At 42.4% G+C, this 19,780-nt stretch overlaps 2 protein-coding genes across 2 annotated transcripts in view; one reads left to right on the forward strand and one right to left on the reverse strand.

Annotated features, from left to right (window-relative positions):
- mpzl1l (myelin protein zero-like 1 like) overlaps positions 1-19,780 on the forward strand; it is a 158,945-nt gene that overhangs the window by 83,481 nt on the left and 55,684 nt on the right. The gene's annotated exons all lie outside the window — the stretch shown is intronic.
- Positions 1-19,780, reverse strand: part of vps37d (VPS37D subunit of ESCRT-I) — a 30,655-nt gene that overhangs the window by 7,860 nt on the left and 3,015 nt on the right. Inside the window, exon 2 of the mRNA XM_070844157.1 lies at positions 15,445-15,616. Coding sequence (XP_070700258.1) covers positions 15,445-15,616 — 172 coding nt within the window. The remainder of the gene's footprint in view (positions 1-15,444; positions 15,617-19,780) is intronic.

Raw genomic sequence — 19,780 nt, forward strand, 5'->3', positions numbered from 1 at the left:
CGCTCTGAAACGCTGGAGATTAATGACCGAACAAGGCGCTTGAGAGAAAAGGCTGAAGTTAAGGAGGACGAACACCACCTGAGAGTTACTAACAGCTGTTCGTTAGTAACAGCTAGGTCCTCCGTGCCTCCCAGACAGACTCTACGGGATAAAGTTTGCAAATACGAATAGGAAAAATCAGACTATAAAGAAGTGGACGTAACTTCCGAGTCTCAAAAGCGAAGACGATGCAGGAGAGCCTTAAACCTGAATTCTTTTTCAATGTCCAGCAGGGGGCAACTTTATGGTGCCGACCATGGACCACAGCGATTGTTCATGTCGTTTTCATCTCTCCTCTCATTTCCTGTCATCTCTGTGCTGCTAATAAAGCAGAGTTTTGTTATTTCTAACTGTGAGGGAGAGCGTGATGCTGACTTGGCCCGCCAACAGCTATGGTTAAGCCTTTGAACTCTGCAGTAGAGATGGTCCACCTGCGTCTACACTGTCATTTCTTAGAGGAGAAGAGTCGATAAACCATTATGATTGATGAAAATGTGGAAATTGAGCCATAAACAACTTTTTTCATAAAATTTTAGTAAATAAAACACACAAAGCATAATGACTGAAAATCATTATTCTGAATGTAGAAACAGCAACAAAATATTCCCACAAGTCATTTGAAGTAAAATCCTGAAATAGGCTGCTGAGGTAAATCTGCAAAACAAATAATTCCCCTGTGTCTACTTTGGTGTTTTTGTTTATGGTCATAGTTGCCACCTACATACACTAAACACACTTCATCATCAGCTTGCAACACGACGTCAAGACCAAAATCTTTTGGCTGCAAAAACAATGAATGCGGCATACTTTTATACGATTCATTTGCACAAAAGTAGACAAATACTGGGTAAAAAAAATGGATGTCAAGTAGTCCAGCTTGAGATTTGTCAAAAACAAAATAACACTTGCTTACATACAGGAAGCCCCACTAATGCTGCGTCCACGTGACGACCAGCAGACACGAGCAGGAACGGCCACAGCCGGCCCAATAAATATGTATAAGTGCGGTGCTCGCACAGCATGCGTCCACGTCCTGGGGATTGTGGTTAACCATCATTATGAACAGGCCTGACCCAGCTGACTCCGAAGTGCGCCTTTCCCCTTTAAGAGACGCTGTGACAGCCACGATAACCCTCACAAGTCAGACTGAGTTCAGTGGAGACTGAGGGGCGAATAAAGGTCATTGTAACGAGTCTAATCACTCTAAAGCCCCTGAGGGAAATCTCTACCCCCCATCTAGACACATGAAGGGAAAATGGACGATGTGTGCAGGCGGTTGCATTTCCAGACAAGATGTTCCCTGCTTGCCACTGAAGTACGGTAATGTAAGTTTTGGCAGTCAAATCATTCACCCAGATCTTTGCCGGCGATAAGATCCCTTTAAGAAGGAGAATGTGTCTGAGCAGAGAGTATTATGGCTTCAGCAAAACCTGCACGGCGCTTTCTGCATTAATAGTCTATCACTCTACATTACATGTAAGTGTCCTGGCCTTCATCGTCGACTCTGTTATAGTGAAGAAGAAAAAAAAAAAACAAGAGTGCATTAAGGAATGGCCTTGCTCGTGACCCCCATGCTGCAGATGTGAGGTGATGGGGGTGTAATGGGAGGCGACAGCCAGGCAAACAAACACTCCTGTAGCAGCTGTATGTGACCTACATTTGAGGAGGTGGAAGCTAACGGGGGCAGCGGGCCTGCTGGAGGCCAGTGCGGCGTAGCGCGGCGCTAACAAGTGAACGCCGTGGGTGATGGAGTAACACGTTTTGTCTGGGAGCACATATGAGACGATGAGGAGTCGGTGGAGTCATGCTGCTGCTGTAGCAAGGAAACGCAGCTGGAGAACTGTGTGGGCTGCAGTTTGTCTGTACAGTGTTTCCCTAAAGGACTCCTGTTGACTGAGCAGATTTTTAAAGCAAACAAGAGTAGAGCTGAAACAAGTAGTCGATTCATTGATAAGGTGATCAGCAGATAAAACAATGAAGGTTACAAAATACTGTGAATTGATGATTTTGCCCCAACAACAAGCAGCGTGAGCGAGCGTCAGCGACAGAATCAGTTTGATGTCCTCGTTTCCATGATGATGAACTTTAGTCGGACGCCCCACTTTTCTATTTCTGTCACTTTAAAGCGGCGTGATGGACGAGGAACAGCTGATTGGCGAGGAGTTACCTGTACGAAAGCTTGCCAGAGAGTTGATATCGATTTGTAAAGAAACGTCTTCATATCACAGTATAAAACAAGTACACAAGTGGGAAGACAGTCGGGACTCGCCGTCTTTTACTGGAGTGGATTCGTCTCCAGTTTGATCAGCTGGTAGCTGCTTGGCTTGTTCACACAGTGACAACAACAGAAGTGCGTATTGACGGAGTCGGAGTGGACGGAGAGCGTTTCCGGTGTTACGTGCCGTGGAATGACCGTGGGCATTTGTGTTAAATGTGGGTTGACAGTTAAATAATTGCTATATACTTATTAAATTTGGGTTGAATTATTGTTCATGCAGGAAAGAGCCAAAATAAAATGTCATACTTTGCTGCTTTTCTGTTTCACATCATCGTAAGTTGGATCTTTTGGGGTTTTGTAGTGTTCGTAAGACAAAACAAGCCATGTGATGTTTTACACAATTTGACATTTTAACAACCAAATTATTGTATATTGTTTCTATTTTTATACCTCCTCTTGTCTAAACTGTACATCTCCTCCTGTTATGTCCACTAGTTTATTATTTATTGTTTGTATTGTACTGGACGCTCTATTTTTGTTACCCACTGCTGCTGAAGCGTAAATGTCCCCGTTATGGGACTAATAAAAAGGAATATCTTATCTTAACACAACATAAAACTTTACAAACATGGAGTTGAGGGACCACATGCTTTATAGCTCAACAAGTTTAAAAGTGTTACGCCCCACTAAGGGCCCCTCGAAGCCTCAATGGTTCCTACATGCCACAAAAGAAGAAGACTTTTGGATGAAATGAACAACAAAAAGGGACAGATTTTTCCACAGAAAACATTAAGATACCTTGCCAAGGACCAGAGCGCCTGTGAGGGGAAAACTGAACTGGATGAAACAGACAAATTTAAGGGGGTCAGCGAAACTATTCTCTGGGAACAGACAGACGAACAGACAGACAGACAGATGGACCAACTGACACTGCCTCCCAGTGGCCCAGATTTAAAAGGTCAGTTCATAAAGTTTAAATGATAGAAAAAAAAAAAACATCCATCTATCCAGGCAGAGTTCTGGGGATTATCTGCGATTATGACGGCAACATTGTTCCTGAAAAGAGACGCCGCTGTTGAGTTCTTCTCTACATTTTAAGTGCTTTCAGCGACACAATATGACATCCCATTAATATCCTTTGTACTGGAGAGGAAGCTAAAGTCTTACAGAAACATATCCTGGACGTAATTTAGTGAAGTAGCGAGTATATTTTGAAGTGACATTATTAAAAAGGCAAACTAGCTCTCTTTGCAAACACTTATTAATGCTGAGATGATCGATAAAGTTTATCAGCAGCTACTTTGATGTTTGATTAGTCATTCAAGTATCTTATTTAATCAATTGTGAATATTTAACTAGCTGTCTTAATCTTGTGTGATTCCATCTGTGGGTGGTGGAGCGTTGGTCGGACTAAACAAGACATCGGCTCTGATTCCTGGAAGCTGTGATGGGAATTTCACTATTTTCATTTTGCATTTCTGCAAAACATAGATGACAGATTAATGGAGAGAGGAAAGAGAGGAAAGTGAAGAGAATTATTAATTGCAGCCCCAATATTTACGTGTGGATTGATCCTTATCAAGGTTGACAGGAAGGCCTAGATATTTCTTCTGAAGTAAATTGGACATGTTGAAAACAAATTTGTCTCTCTCATACTCTGGTCCTGGATTGTGTCTCGTCTCCAGACTGAACCAACTGCATCTAACGGGTTTCAAAAACTGTGTCGTTGGCAACATCGACCTGCGACAGATCTGGAGTCATTAAAAGTTTGAGAGTCGGTACCCACAACAAAACAGTCTGGGCTGGCCGTCAGGCATCAGTGCCCCTCAGGCCCCGACTGTCAAGATGTCACATCCAGTCAGGTTTAGAGAGTCAGCGTTAAAATCCTCTGCAGTGACCCGAGTCCGGACCTACACCGTGTTCTTGGAGGACTCGCACTGTGGGAGCCACAATTGATGTGACAGTTACTGTCACTGTGCTGAGCAGCTACCTCTCAGCAAACAGCTGATGTCAACATGTTAAAAGCTACCGGGGGCCTGCAGTAAACACTGAGACAGAGTACAGGAGTGACTCACCTGTCTCAGATTGGAGGAAGTGGCTACAGAAGCTCTGCTACTTCTACTGTCACTTAATCCCTGAAGTCATCCTGTGAGAAGATGCAGCCCAGACACAGCATCTCCACTACTGCTTCTACTAAACACTGTCAAGGTTTCATGTCATGATTTAGAGCCTCAGTAAACCTGTTGGGATTATTTTAACTTCATGAAACAGTCATGCCCACTTTACATGGTGACTGGCTGGTGTGTTTCAACTTCTACATCGATTACTTGCCAACCATTGAATTAATCAGCCAGCTATTTTGATAATGGATTAATCTTTTTCAGTATTTTTAAGGGGAGTGAAGTTGTGAATATTTTCTTTAGTCCTCTATGAGAGTAAACTGAATATCTTTGAGTTGTGGACAAAAGAAGACATTTGAGGACGTCATCTTGGGATTTGGTAAACACTGACATTTTTAACTCAGGTATTTTTAAATGTGGGCCCCATTGTTCTGTATTGTGGGTTCAAAATGACTGATGGGTATAGAAACGTTTGGAATTGGTCCAATATATTGCCTAAGGCGACAGCTGCGAGCAGACTACAATAGCTGTCATGTAATCCTTTAGGGCAACGTCATCCATCAAAGTAGGTCCAGTGAAAGTGCTTGTTTGCTCACATTGTTATTCTAAGTGTCTGACAACGTTATGGAAAGGATCCCAACAGAGACAGACCTGGGAGATCCTTTTTGTTCAACCACAAATAACCAATACATTGCTTAGTTCAAACCCTCCATTGTAAACAGAGTCATTTTACCTAGTTGCTGGTCTACTGCTGCCTCGATCTGTTGGTTTGTGTTATTTTGAGACTTTGGACTTTTTTTTTTTTTAAAGGGTTAGTTCTGATCCAAAAAAATATCTGTGTAATACACAATAACACAAACAAACTAATCCATAGAGGCAGCACAAGACAGGCCACTTTGAGGTAGAATCACAGTTTTTTCTCAGTGAAGTTTGGTGGGTTTGAGTAGAGCGATATCACGGCTGTTTGTGGTTAAATAAAAAAGGATCTTCCAGGTCTGTCTCTGTAGGGATCCTTCCCATAACGTTGTCAGACACTTGGAATAACAATCTGAGCCTGTCAAGCACTTTTAGGTTTAAAAATACCAGCGTTATCCTTTAATATATACACTCTCAGCCACTCACCACACTGGTCTCTGAGCAAGGTGTACTAATCACAGTGAGGTTTGACAGCAACACTCAACAAATGAAGAAACGGCTTCTCAAGCAAATCAATGTTGTCTGGATGGAGCCGAGTGGAACGATGTGAACACACAGCACCACAAATCTGCAGTCACAGACCCATGGTTTTAGTTTTCAACACTTATTTAGCACAATGATGATGGAAATACATTTCTAAAAAGTTCATAGTTGTTTGTTGTAACTCTGTAGTTCACGTTGCAAAGGGTTACATCATATCGTAACTGATGTGATACAACAGAATTTGCTGTTCAAGAAGAAAACACAAAAAGCCACTTTTGTTAAGTTGAAAAAAAAAAAAAAAAGGAGGGTGTGACGCAGAGGACTGATGAGCGGCGGTGTTTTAACGGACCAGTCTGATGTTTGTAGAGGTGCATGAGATTATTGTGTAGCAGCTTGCTGTTACTTTCACATCATTTAATCAAGTTAAACACAGTGGACAGTCACGCATGATCGCACTCAATTTGGAGGCTGCAGATTTAACATATCTGTCCTGCTGACGGCTGCTGGGGTTTAATGAACCAACTCGTGTTTTCATACCGTATAAATCAGCTGTGGATACAACTGTGGATGCTATTACCCCAAAATCCCACTGGTTTTGCTCCGTCCTCTGTGCTGCAGCAGATCCCACGGGCAGCGTCTCATAAGTGTTTTGCCAGGCTGATTAGTTGACTTGCCAGATTTTGTGGATTTCATCCTCGTTTTTCCAGCTCCAAGCTTGAGCAAACAGGCTTTGTTTGTTATTTTGTTTGGTTTAAATGTGTTTATGGTGGATACTTACTACTTTGTTGGCTAAATTGAAGGTGAACAGTCAAAGTGTCTCCACATCCAAGATGAACCTGGTTTGGTCATCTGTGGTGTAAAAACCCTCTGACCTGCTGACGTCTGGCCTGGTGCCACTGATTAGAAAATATTTTTGATGTGATGGTGGAATATACCATCAAAAGAGTGCACAGGGAGTTTTATTTTGAAAACTGAGCGGATTCCCTTTTGTTAGCCTGACTTCCTGGCCGCCGGCTGCAGCTTCTGTCAAAAATAGACCTGGTAGAGCGCCGAGTCGCTTCTAGGACGCTTCTGAAACGCACCGTGGTGCTTCTGGTGGGAATTTGAAGTTTTAACTAGAGCGGCCGCAATCAGCCCCGATGGCAGCACCACAGAGAGAATCGCTCGTATTAATGTACAGGTCAATGCAGACCACTGACGTTTCTGCTCTAACTGCATTAAATGTTATTGTTTTGATGCAGAATTATACATCTACTGATTTATTTACATTTTAGGCATTATTCTAGTACTGCAGCACTTTTAGTCACACAAAAGAGGAGCTCTGAATGCTCATTTATCATGAAGACAGAGAGTCTGCTGCTGATTCACTGAATACGACAAATTAACAGATTTGTCAGTAAAATCGGTCAATAATAACGAACACAATTCTTTCCCCTCCAAAAGATGCTAACTCTACTGTACTGAATGGTTATGAGAACTCAAGTGAAGAAATGCACTTGAACATGCCGGGCAAGCGATCTGCTGCTGATTATACACAAATAGGTCATGGTATTACAGATGGGGCCTTTCAGGGCATGGATGTATCCAAGGCTTGAAAATTAGCCAGCGAGTCCGCAGCGAATTACACCCCTGCAGCACTCCGGCCTCATGTTTGTCCTTTCTAACACAACGCTGAAGCAACCTGAGAGGCTTTCTGTTACATCCGACACGAGTGTGAGAACAGTTTCACAGCTTCTGGCAAAGCGTTACAAAGTCGCTGTATCACTTAGCTGTTTTTAAGTCCGCTCAGCTGAACGCAGCCGCCCTGAGAGACATAATGTTTGTGATCAAAATGTTTGACAATATCAGAACCATCTGGTTCTTTTAAGCGCTCGACAGCATGGTGTGTCCTGTCAATCAAACGCTGTGATCAGCACCATGACGTCTTTTTTCCCCCCTCTGTTGTCGGAGTCTGTGTGGTTTGGTGATCATTTCTCCGCCTGTTCAGTCATGGTCAATGCCGCTCACAGGATTATTGCTGGCTTTAAGACAGCTGTCTAATGCCAGGACCCGTGTTTCTACAAGTGAGAGAGCGCATCTGACAGATTTATATTTAATCTATTTCAAGGATTTTTCTCAGTTTTCTTCCCATTTGGCATGCCCAAGTCTCTGCACACCCCCCCCCCCCCCTCCCATGTCACTGCTAAGGCCTGGGTGGGAGTTGTGCAGAGGCGCCCTGAGAACAAGAAGGAATAGCACCAGTGCAGCAACTAGATCTGAATGATTAATGGTTTTATATCAAAACTTTCATTTGAAAGAGTGAAATATTAAAGCCAGGATTTTCAAATTGCAATTTACATGATTAATAGTTCCTTATTTGACTATTCCAACATTTGTTTGCCAGATAGGTATTTGGTTTTCAATTTTAGGATTTGTTTTAAATATGAATAAACGCACATTTTTGCACTACATTCATACTTTTTAATTGCACTGATAAGAAGTATAAATATATGCCATCTCAGCTTGGGCGCCTCGCATGTAAAAAAAAATGTTGAATTTAAAGTTAAAAGTAAAAATTAATGCCTTTAATTGAACAGGAAGATGTGCTGCGGCATTATTCCGGTGTCTTAATGAGCTCTAGCAAATGACATTTTTAGATGGTATCTGTGGATTCTGTATTTTGCATTTTACGGGTTTTAATTGACATACTTGGTAATCAAACCTGAGGCTGTAGACAGAGCTTGGGTTTGATTCTTTCCAGCTGCATATCACATATACAGGCCTACAGTTTAATTCATAGAACATAACCACGATTAAAATCAACACAATATTGGTCAGAAAAATCACAAACCTCAACTCTTTAAGCCAAAAATGTGGTGGAAAGCATCTCGTCTTGTAATGTGGTACGGTCACTTGGACAAAGGGAAACTGTCACGAGTGATTAAAGAGCTCATTTTCTGGTTCATACTGGTATTTGGGGCGCCTACAAGAATATGTTTATATGTAGTAATGTTCAAAAAATGCATTATTTTCCTCTTTTTTCAGCCTCGTTCAGAATGCTCCGTTGTAGCTCCAGTCTCTTTAAGGCAGAACCAGGCTGCTCTGATTGGTCAGCTCCCACAAGCCGCCCAAGCAGGCACCGCTTAGCATGATGTGGGGCAACATGCTAACACCAAGTTCAACAGGCTAACCTGCCAAATAAACAGCAAAACAACATAAACACACGGCAAAACTTACAGCTTCAAAGTCTGACACTGATCCATCTGTGAGCTCAGACTGTTAGCAGGCTAGTTAAGAGAGCACTCTCCAGTAAAATAACATTACACACACACACGAGTTGTATTTTGCTTGTACATTACTGTCACGTTTTTATATCTAAAATAACGTAGATCTGCTGGGTCTTCACCTCCACAGGTGGTGGGAGGACATGAAGAATGTCGCTGGGTTTTTGCAGCCAACAGCAGCATAATTTGTGTGCTTTGCTCGGACCCCCGACCAGAGTTAGCGTTAGCCACGCAGCAATGGGGCTCCAACCTGCTGCCTCCAATGGCCGATCACATAATCAATAAGCATTTTTCCAGACATTTAGTGAAAGATGGAGCAGGAGAAAAGGAGTCAGGGCAGACTTCTCTCATAGTTTGAGGGTCTCTAGAGACACCGGGGACACATCTTTATGCTGCCAGACATTAAAATGTGCATTTTGCCCATTAATTTCAAAATAAAATCCTGGGGAAACCACAGATGTAACCACGCGGCAGGCATGTACTGAATACCAGACAGAAAGCTCTTGACAAAACAATATGGCCCGTACCCACAGTCTTAATGGCCACCAAAAATGTCTACAATAGATTATTTGTCCCAAACGTGGTTAAATTGTTGAATTATAAAAATACACAGTCAGTCGTAAAGGATCCCTCCATGACAATACTGTTCCCTTAGCCACACTATTTTTATTCTTTTAATTTAATTTAATTAGTTTTTACTTTTGTTGTTTCATTCTCATTTTAACTGGTTAAGAAAAGTGCTGTATAAATAAAGTTTGTTATGCTTCATTATATTACCTAACCTCTTGCTGAACTTACACTTTGTACTTTTTGTAACAGGCCTGTTGAACTATACTCAACAGCCTGTGATTGAATTTCAAGCTCTCTCAGTCTTTTTATTTGTAACCCATGCCGTTTGTGGTGAAGCTGAAGGCAATTTTCCACACTGAGAACAAATAAAGCTTCTAACCTAGTCTTTGCAGCAACAACAGGGAGGACCTTCGCCTAACAGCCAGTTATATCAACCCTTTGAACTCTAATCAAAATGGTCCATAGGTGCCTAAATTGGTATTTTTGCTTATTGTGACATTATTTCTTGGAGTATCTTCAAATGCGTCGTATCTCTATAATCTGTACAACCTCAGCTAAAAGGTTACAGAAGTCAATAAACCATAATAATAAGTAGTGAGATTGCATCATATGAATCTGACATGCTTTTTTTTTGTCAAATTTGACTAAATAAAGACAAAATATGGGTGTTCAACTCATGAACAAGTTCTTAGCTTTCTCCTGCAAAAAGAATGAATCCTCTATCTATTATAGTATTTATTCTAGATGGATTTAAACAGGAAGATGCAAACATGGCCAAGCTGGGGGCTCGCGGGCCGTCCATTTTCAGTGTTAGAACACAGAAACAAACCAAGTTCCTCCACCAGATATTCAAACTCTGGGATTTTGAGATGGCAGGCAGAAACTTCACCGCTGTGCTGTGTCTGACACCTTTATCGTACTGCAGCCGACAGTGAGCAACACCCTGAGCATCTTCACTTGCTCTTTGCATCCTCTGACACCAACTCACCCCTAAAATATGGATCAGACGCTGAGCTAACACACAGCTTCAAAAGCTGAATCCGGTCTGATAGCAAAACACCTCATAAATGTCTAAATCTACAACGGCATGTTGGTGTCTCACACGCTGACGAAACACAGTGAAACATTCAGGCATTTAAAAACCCACAGGTCACAAAGAGCATAATGCTCTCATTCAAATCAGGATATGGAAAGCCCCAAACAAAAAGTGTGGTTAATAGACACCATCTGCACTTTGTTCTCCACCTACAAGCAGCCGGCTGGGTTCCCGGAGGAAGAGAATATAAAAGACTTGTCTCTCAGTTCACTTAGATCTGGTATGGTGGCAACAAACACGCCCATAATCCCACTCTGATGACCACACCCAGCATCCCAAACACAAGCAAGAAAACAGAGCGAGACACGGCAAGTACAGTCCCGCAGCTCAGTGGGTGACCTCTGCTTGTCCTGAACCACTGGGTGTGTGCAGGATTTACTGTGAGGTCGCTGGGTAAAGGTTCAATTTCACATCATATCTCACATAGTTTTTTTTTTCCCTATTACAAGAACAAGTCATTTCTGCACTTTCATGCTCTTTTAACGTGGGTTGCTACGTGGATTACAGGAGATAAAAGAGGACTTTTTAAATGGACAAAAGGTGCAGTCGAGCCATTGACGGTGAAATGCAGCAGTCAGAACATCTGAAAGCTCTTAATGTTATCAAATGACCCTGCCTATAATGGTTTGACGAAACTGGTGCAAGGAGCCAAACGTGAGGCGGCCAAATAGAGTTACTGTTTCAAATTAGTGTAAAAGTCTCGATATCTATCTCACCTGTCTGAGCGCCGGCTTCAGGCCTGGAAGCTGCAGGTTTTGCCGTGTTTTATGTTTGTGCTGTTTGTCTGGCCGGTTAGTCTGTTGAACTTGGTGTTAGCATGTTGCGTGGCTAATGTGGCTAATCAAATTAACTCCACGAGTTGGCTGGAAACGCAGACCCCTGCTGGTTTTCATTCATTTCCAGCTGACTTGACTAGAAAAAAAAAAAGTGACATAATTGTGCACTTCATGGCTACATACATGCTATCATGCTAAGAGCTAAAGGTCCGATGCTAAAGCTAACAAGTCTCAAGCAAACAGCATACTTGCTAGTTGATGATCCATACAGGAGACGTGGAAATAAAGAAACAGCACCGCTCTTATAACACGTAGAGTTTGTTATTCCTAGAATTATAAACACTTACTTTATTCTACGGTAACCCTTCTGGCTGCTTAGTTTATATACTTGGGTGAATTAGATTCATGCTTTATTGCTCATGCTTTCAACCAGTTTATTTTTACTTTAAATATTATGAGAGAAAAGGCTTTTTAGGACAAAGATGAATAAATGTGTTAAGTCAAAGTAAAACTTCCTTTAATCCAATTAGAGAAAAGCCGCTGATGTGAACTTAAAAGTTGGCTGTGGCTGCAGTGTTCTCTGGTTTACTGAAGCTGCTGAAATATTTAAATGGTCAATTATTAATTGTCTGTTTTAACATGGATTTCAAACTGTATAATTAATAAACAGATGCAGAAAGAATCTCTTTGCTCTTTGATTCGTGTGAGACACTATATCTGAAACTGTGTTGATGCTTTTAATAGAACTGTGGCTGTGCCAAAAATATCTCAGTCATCTGATGCTGTCAACGTTTGGCCTATCATCCATTAAAATCAAAAAATAGGCCTCAAGACCAAATCAGATTATAAAGCACATTTAAGAAGGAACAGCAGTGGACCCACCGTGCTGTACACTCAGAATAGCAAATACAAAAGAAACAGTACACAAAAAGGACAATAACGAGAGGACAGACTCTCATACCAAGGAATAAAAAATAAAAGCCAAGGAATAAGAATGTGTTTTTAGGTGGGATTTAAAAACAGGCAGTGCAGGGGCCAGCCAAGCACACAGGGGCAACTTGTTCCAGAGTTTAGGGGCCATGACTGCAAAAGTGCGACCTTCAACCTCGATCTCTGGACAACCAGAAGCAGCAGGTCAGCGGTTTTGATGGGAGGTGTGGTTGTAGAGGTCAAAATCTTTAAAGTCATACCTAAGACATAGGAGGAGGAGCAGCCTATGTCTCTCAGAGAATCTTCCTTAAACTTTTACTTAAAAGTTTCAGCACTGTTGCACATCTGCAAGGCTCCACGGTGACAGTGTTTCACCTGCTTTTGCACTTAAAAATAGATTCGTGCCGACCGGAAAAATAAGATGCAAGCGCAGTGTATGAAGATTACAACCTACCATGATCAAAAAAAATGTTTTTCTCCTCTGCTGCTAATCGTTAAACTACCAAACAGAGTGCGTGTGTATTGGATTAATTTATTTAAAGGCACGATTGAAGCCTTTGTGGTTATGTTTAGGCACTTGAAGCCTGTAGTAAGGGAAAGACCAAAATTCAAAACAGCACAATACATGACATGCTAACTTTCACAAACATTACGTTAAAGTTCATTAAAACTAAACTACAACATATCCCGTACTACAAAAGTGCTTTTATAGCCTCAACATAACCACACCTGCGCCTGATATCAGCAACTCATCATATCAGCAATTAGATTTCCTTCAAAATGTATTTGGCAAAGCGCATTAGTAGTATATACACACATCATTTCAAAGAGACAGGGTTGCTTCAAAGAAAAGGCTCACCCATGTAAGGCTCTACAGCGGATTATCTTTTATCTTAAAGGTTTTAAAGTTAGTGCAGATGATTAGCAGCCAGCGCAGCAGCAGCAGGAAGCAGAGAGAAATCACTGCCAATACTAAGTTGTGAGAAACTGCCCGGAGTGGATGTTAAACACTCAAGGTTTCAGCTCCACCAGGGGACCACAGCTACAGCGCGCTGAGCCAGTTTTCTCTGGACACAGATCCCCGTCCACCCGACAGCAGGATGCATTAAACAATACAGCTGTCTGCCTTGAACCGCCCCTCAGTTTGCCTCCGCTATGACAACTCGCCCCAAGAAAACACTCCTCATTCATCTTTTTTTTTTTCCCCCTCCCTCGTTGCAGCAAATGAGGATCAGATGTTTTGCGGAGGAAGGACGCACCCCCACCCATCCTGCTTTGCTGGGGAGGTGGGACAGCGTCTGCACACACTGACAGGAAGTTTAACATTCCTCCCAACTTCCATCACTGGCCGGCAGCTGAGGCTGTAGCACAGATCTGGCAATGCCTTTTCACCAGGGTAAACCAAGCACTGGGCCTGCTCCATAAAGAAACACTCACTTATAAATGAGCAGCAGTTGACTTCACCTCTGGAAATTAATGCAGCAGGATTTATCTTATCACCTGCTCTTGGCATGCCTCTTTTCCACTGCATGATACGGCTCCACTTGACTCTCCTTTTTTTTTTAGTTTTCCGTTGGGAAAAGCTTACTTGGTACTTTTTTGTTATCACCTCCGTCCAGGTTCCAAGCAAGCTGAGTCAATACTTAAAGTACAGTGAAAACACTGCAGAGCAGTAGTCTGTCAGAGAGCATCTACACTACCACACAAGACATCCTGCACAAGTAGCGGCCCAGATTTTAAAAAAATGGAGCCCAAAACGATCAACTGATGAAGCTCAAACATCTTTGTTTGGTTGCAGGTGAAAGGATTCTGCCAGAGCTGGATGGAGCAACGCACAGCGAGATTGTTTCTGTGTGTTTTTGTGTTGCATTGAAGATAATGTCACAGCATGTTCCCAGTAGTGTACCAAAATGTCAGTACTATTACAGAAAAAAAACGAACTATCCTTCCTTTTTTGTCACCTAATCTGCCAATAAAACGAGAGAAGAAGAAGAAGAATCCAATCCAAGAAAGCAGCAACTTAACAAGCAAACCTGGAGGATGGAAACACTTCGATTCGGCGGCTGGAAACGATGTCCAAGCGTTTACGGATTCATTCAGGCTGCAGAAAAACATTTGCTGGTTTGAATCTGCTGCTCTAACCTCACATTGGCACAGAGGTGAACATGCGATGTCTGAATTTTGGGGAGAAAGGACACAACTTAAGCTAAAATATGTTTCTGTACTGTCTGCAGGGAGCAATGAGTGCACCAATAACATTACCTTTAAAAAAAAAAAAAAGCAGCAAGGTAATAGACCCAACACTGACATTAACTGTCTGCAGTGGAAAATGAAATCGAGTACCAAAAGTGAGTAGAGCCGAGCGGTGCTATTCAGTGGAAATAAAGCATTACACTGTGGGGAATTTCTGAAGCTTGCCCATGAGGCTTAAAATTTGGGGCCGAGGCTTAAAAAGACATCCTCTGGTGCTGCCCTGTGGCTGCCCCGTCAAAAGCATGACTTGCCTAAACAAAGACAAGGCCCCTTTCACCCCACAAATTCCTTGACAACTGCTGCAAGCTTCCTGCTGGCATTTCATCTGCTCCATTTTGTTCCCATGACCAAACTCCTGTCGTGCTGAGCGGTTGAAGGCTCGTCTCACTGACACGCTGAAGCTTTTCTGTACTCTGATGTGAAACTTCCCTCATTCTCTGCACCGGCGAGAGCGTCACAGTCAGTCAGTCAGAACCGATTCGACTTTCATTTTGCTTTCTATGTCTCAGGGCTTGCAGTGAAGGGCTGTGTGGCTTACTGCAATTACAAGGTAAGACAATGAGGAGCCACTGTGGGATGTGATGTGTAATTACTTTTAACCTTAAGTGGTTAGGGTGCAACCTTTTCTTGAGTTTTCTTCTTTTGGTTTGTTTTCACTGAACTCTGTATAAAAGCTTATGAAAGCTCTGTGGCCGCTTCAGTCAATAAGGACTGCAACAATAGTCAGCTGTTAAAGGTCAAACTGAAAGCTGTCCTGTCATCAGAAGAAATGGGTTTCTGGGAGGCTGCAGCAGTGCTTCACTTTCATTAAGCGAGGCCGTATTTACCCATCCAGTCCTGGGATCTGAACCAGTGACCTTGTCATCACAACCACACTCCCCTCGCCAGTGATCGTCCACTGGCACCCGATATGAAACCAGAAGTGTATCGGATGCCCCCCCCCCCACCACCACCATCACCATCCCTCCTCTTTGTCTCTTCAGCGGTGGGGTAAACTCACCAAGCTGACTCTGTTTTTCCCAGCATGTGGTTGCCAGGTTGGACAGTTCCCGGTATTTCTCCGCCAGTTGGAGTTTGCCGTTGCAGAGACGGGGTCGCCGGGCGAGGCTTTCTTCTGCCAAACTCCGATTGGTGGTCAGCAGCATCTCCCTGTCCACTTGAAGCTCCTGAAACTGAACAAAAGTACAGTCAACAAATGTCAGATTAGTCCTGTGCAGCAGTGTGTATGTTGTTGCCCTAACATATGTACAAAACATTATTAGACTTTAGACTTTTATTTTGAAGGGTAAACCATATTCTTCCTCCTTTTCTCACACTTTGTGTTGTTTCTATACTTTTATAGGGGTTCATTTTCTTTAATTTCAGTATTTCAGCTACATATTAGACCTGCAATGATTTGTTAGATTTGAGACATCTATCATGAGCCCCATTTTTACATATATTGGGTTTGAAATGACTGGCAGGTACAAGATGTTTTGGAATTGGTCCAATAGACTCAAACACTAACCCTGTTATTCTAAGTGTTTGACAAAAGTTATGAAACTGAGACAGACCTGTAAGATCCATTTTGTATAAGCAAAAACAGCTGTCTCATTGAAGCCACCAAACTCCATTGACAAAAACAGTAATTTTACCTCACAGATCACAAGAGTTGCTGGTCCACCACTGTGTCAGTTTGTGTGTGTTATTGAATGACTGATGTTTTAGAGGGTTAGTTCGAATTCAACATAATATTTGTGAAACACAAAAAATGCCTAATAAACAACTGATCAAGGTAGCAGCAGACCATCTACTCCCGTCTTCACTGAGGTAAAAGTGCTGTTTTTATCAATGGAGTCTGGTGGCTTTGATTAGAACAATATAACACCTGTTTCTACTTAAACAAAACTGATCTTCCAGGTCCGTCTCTGTATGGATCCTTTCCATAATGTTGTCAGACATTTCAAATAACAATCTGAGCCTGTCAGTGGCAAAAACAAGCACCTTTAGTGGACCTACTTTGATCAGGTGCAGTAGCCCGAAAAGGATTTCATTGCAGCCATTGTAGCCTGCTCTCGGCTGCCAGCTGAGGTGACCTACTGAACAAATGCCAAACATTTTTGTACCTACCAGTCATTAGAAACCAAAAATATATAAAAATAGTAAATGGAGTAATAATGTAATGTAAGAATAATGATAAAAATAATCACTAGTTGCAGCTCTAGTACATTTACTGTTCTGCTTTTATGTTTTGGTGCTTAAATTTAATCTACTTTCATTCATAAATCTGTTGATGAGAAGAGAAGTTTGTCAGAGAGTGTAGCACGGCTGCTGTGTAGCTTGTTGGCTGAATGGTGCATTCAGTGACTCATTCATACAAGGGAGACTGTGTATTCTTTGTTTCTGTACAATTGCACTAAAGTTATGTTGGTGCCTTGCAATAAATCAGTGAAAGAAAAGTCCCAGTGGTTCTTGTTTCCTATACAACACAACGCAGAGCTAGATCCACAACAGCTGCAGGAGCTCGTACACCCTGAATGACCCTGGAAATGGGAGGGGACCGCGGCTGGGCCGAGATAATATTCTGTGCATTTGAAAGCCACTCAGAGCTGCCTGATACAATCTCTGTGGTGGGCAGGCTGCTTCATCCTCCGCACAGGCCACTGAATCACCTGGAGGTGAAGCGTCCTGCTCAGGGGCACCTCGGCGGTACCTGCTGGACGAGGGAGCGGGGTCCATCAGTCACCATCATCATCAAACATTAAAAACTGACTGATATCAACTGCTGCATGCGGTTTTATGACTTTAAAGTAGGTTATTTTTGGAAACAAAATTATTTATGTCTCATAAATAGTCATTTTTAGTCCAAATCAAAGCTTTTTGGAATAAAACCCTTTGTGTGTTTGTGTTTTTGAGCTTGTGAGAAGCTGAGTTTTGAAAGCCAGAAATGTAAACACAGAGGAAAACAGTCTGTGAGTTGAGAGTCTATTGTCCCCGTGTTCCTGTGTTCACACCGTGGCTCAGAGCGTGTATCAGGAAGTGGCGTTGGCGCTTTAGTCTGCTGGCGGTGGGCTTTACTCAGACTGTCTGACGTCACAGCGGAGGCTCGTTTTTAGCCAGTTCAGATCGTCATAGAAACATATGCTGCTCCAACAAAACATGTTACTGGATAAATGAAGTCACAGGATGCCAACAGAGAGAAAAGTACTACGACTACTACTAATACTACCACCAATACAACCACAATTACTACTACTACTACAGAGAAACACCCCTACAACCCAGTAGAATCCCTTTTAATTAATTAAATCAGAAAGAGAAGTAAATTTTTTCCACAAGTTTAAAGCGGATCATATCGTTATCAATGATTAATGAGATTAAATATTAAATATTAGCACACAGACTCTATTAGACAAAACATGTCCAGCTGATGATAACTAACTTCAGCCTGCTGTCTGAGCTGCAGTGAAGCACCTGATTGTGACTGACGGGGCATGTTTGTTTTCCCGAGTTATAAAAACCCAGAGGGCCTTTTTTCCCCCCGATGTGCTGCTCTGATTAATCACTGTGATCAATCAACCGATAAACCCGCTGAGCTCAATCAGACAGGTTTGAACAATATACTCACTCATATATTGCAGGGGTGGAAAGTAAGTACATGTTTAAAGATTAAAACAGCCATTTTTAGCTTGAGGCGCCTCATTGGGGCCCACTGTCATATTTCAGATATTAAACTGAGTAATTAGTGGCCTGATCAAAGAGACGTTTACCCTCCTCGGGAGGTTTTCTGCTACGCATCCAATATTTCACAAAAAAAACTAAGACTAGAGGGGAAAAAATGAGCACACATTTGTTTTCTACCTCGTGAAACACCTCATGACCCCTCAGATTTATCTTGTGACCCTTTGGAGGGACCCGACCCCAATCTTGGGAGCCACAACTCTACTGTATTTAAGTCTAAAACTACATCCACCTCGATGAGCCACAGCTGTAAGATGCTGCGTCAGCGTCTGATAATCTAAGTACTTTTGATACTCCCAGTATATGTTACTCGTGAAGGATTTTGGAGCCACACAGTATTAAAAAATCTCGTTATGGTCGTCAATCTCATTAGGAGGGTCATCATGTAGTCCCAAATTAAACCCAATTTCAATAAAAATGCAGTAAAAAGAACAATTTTTACTCAGAATAAACTCTGCTTGCCGACGTATTTTCTGAGAGAAGAGGACTCAGGACCACCAGATGTATTCAAATAAGTCTTGGTGAATTTAAAAGTCCGTCGTAAAAACGCGAATATTTTCCCGAGCCATCTTCTACGTGTGCGGCTCCTCTGGTAGGTTGGGAGAATCTACACTTCCAGTATTTTTAAAGAGGGTTCTGCATGAGTTCATACTTGTGTAGGACTCTGAGGCCACACTGCTCATTTCCCCTGATGTATAATATCAGATTTCATAAAAATTTAACAGTTCCTTCTGACGTTATTGGCGCACTTTTTGCAGCATCCCTTATAAAATGCAAGTGGAAGCCCTGAGCCTTAAAAAAGTAAAAGATTTATGGGTAAAAATGACATTTCTGTGATGTTTATGACTTAAACATGCTGTTGAGTGTAGTTGTTATTCTGCTGGGGGGTTGAGCGATGGTGGTCGTATGTGTATATAGGGGGAAGGGAGGGTAATCACTGTCACTAGACCATAAGAAAACTATAAATTATTTAAACGCCGCTCCCTTTAAATCCTGCTGAACAGTACTGTCGCAGCACTGCTGTGAGGAAACAGCCGCCGTCTCAGACACAATGCCACTTTGTGAGCGTCACACTGCAAAAATCTGAATCCTCTTCGGCTATTTCATCAGTCTCGGCGTTCCTGTGATTCTGCCCCGGCCGGACGCGACTCTTGCTCAGTTGCTTTTGTTCAACAGTGAGTCACGTAAAGCCTGAAGGCCGTTTCAGTGAGTCCGGTGCTGTACGCCGCATCTGTCTCACATTTTACGGGTCATCAATGGGATGTTAAGAGTCCCAAGTTCAGAGGAATTTGCAGAATGTGCCCTGCAGTCAGGAGAAGGTCTGAGGAGCAGAAAGAGATACTCCTGTTCATTCTTAAACATTTCCTGGGCAGAATTAAATTGCACAGTTAACTTCAGACTTAAAGGCGGCCAATTTTCCTTAAACAGGAATCAAAAAGCGGACACTCCATTTCCTGCTTGGGCTAGTCCGCCTCGTTTATCAAACTGCTGCAGTCTTCAGGGAGTGAGTGTTTCTTTTTTTTTGTATTCTGATGCACGAGCTGTAATGAAAGGCCTGACAGTGTTTACCGTCCCTGACAAATGACACTTGGGGAGCACTTAAGAGTCGGGAGAAA

The sequence above is a fragment of the Pempheris klunzingeri genome, chromosome 14 (assembly GCF_042242105.1).
Source record: "Pempheris klunzingeri isolate RE-2024b chromosome 14, fPemKlu1.hap1, whole genome shotgun sequence".
Lineage (NCBI taxonomy): Eukaryota > Metazoa > Chordata > Actinopteri > Acropomatiformes > Pempheridae > Pempheris > Pempheris klunzingeri.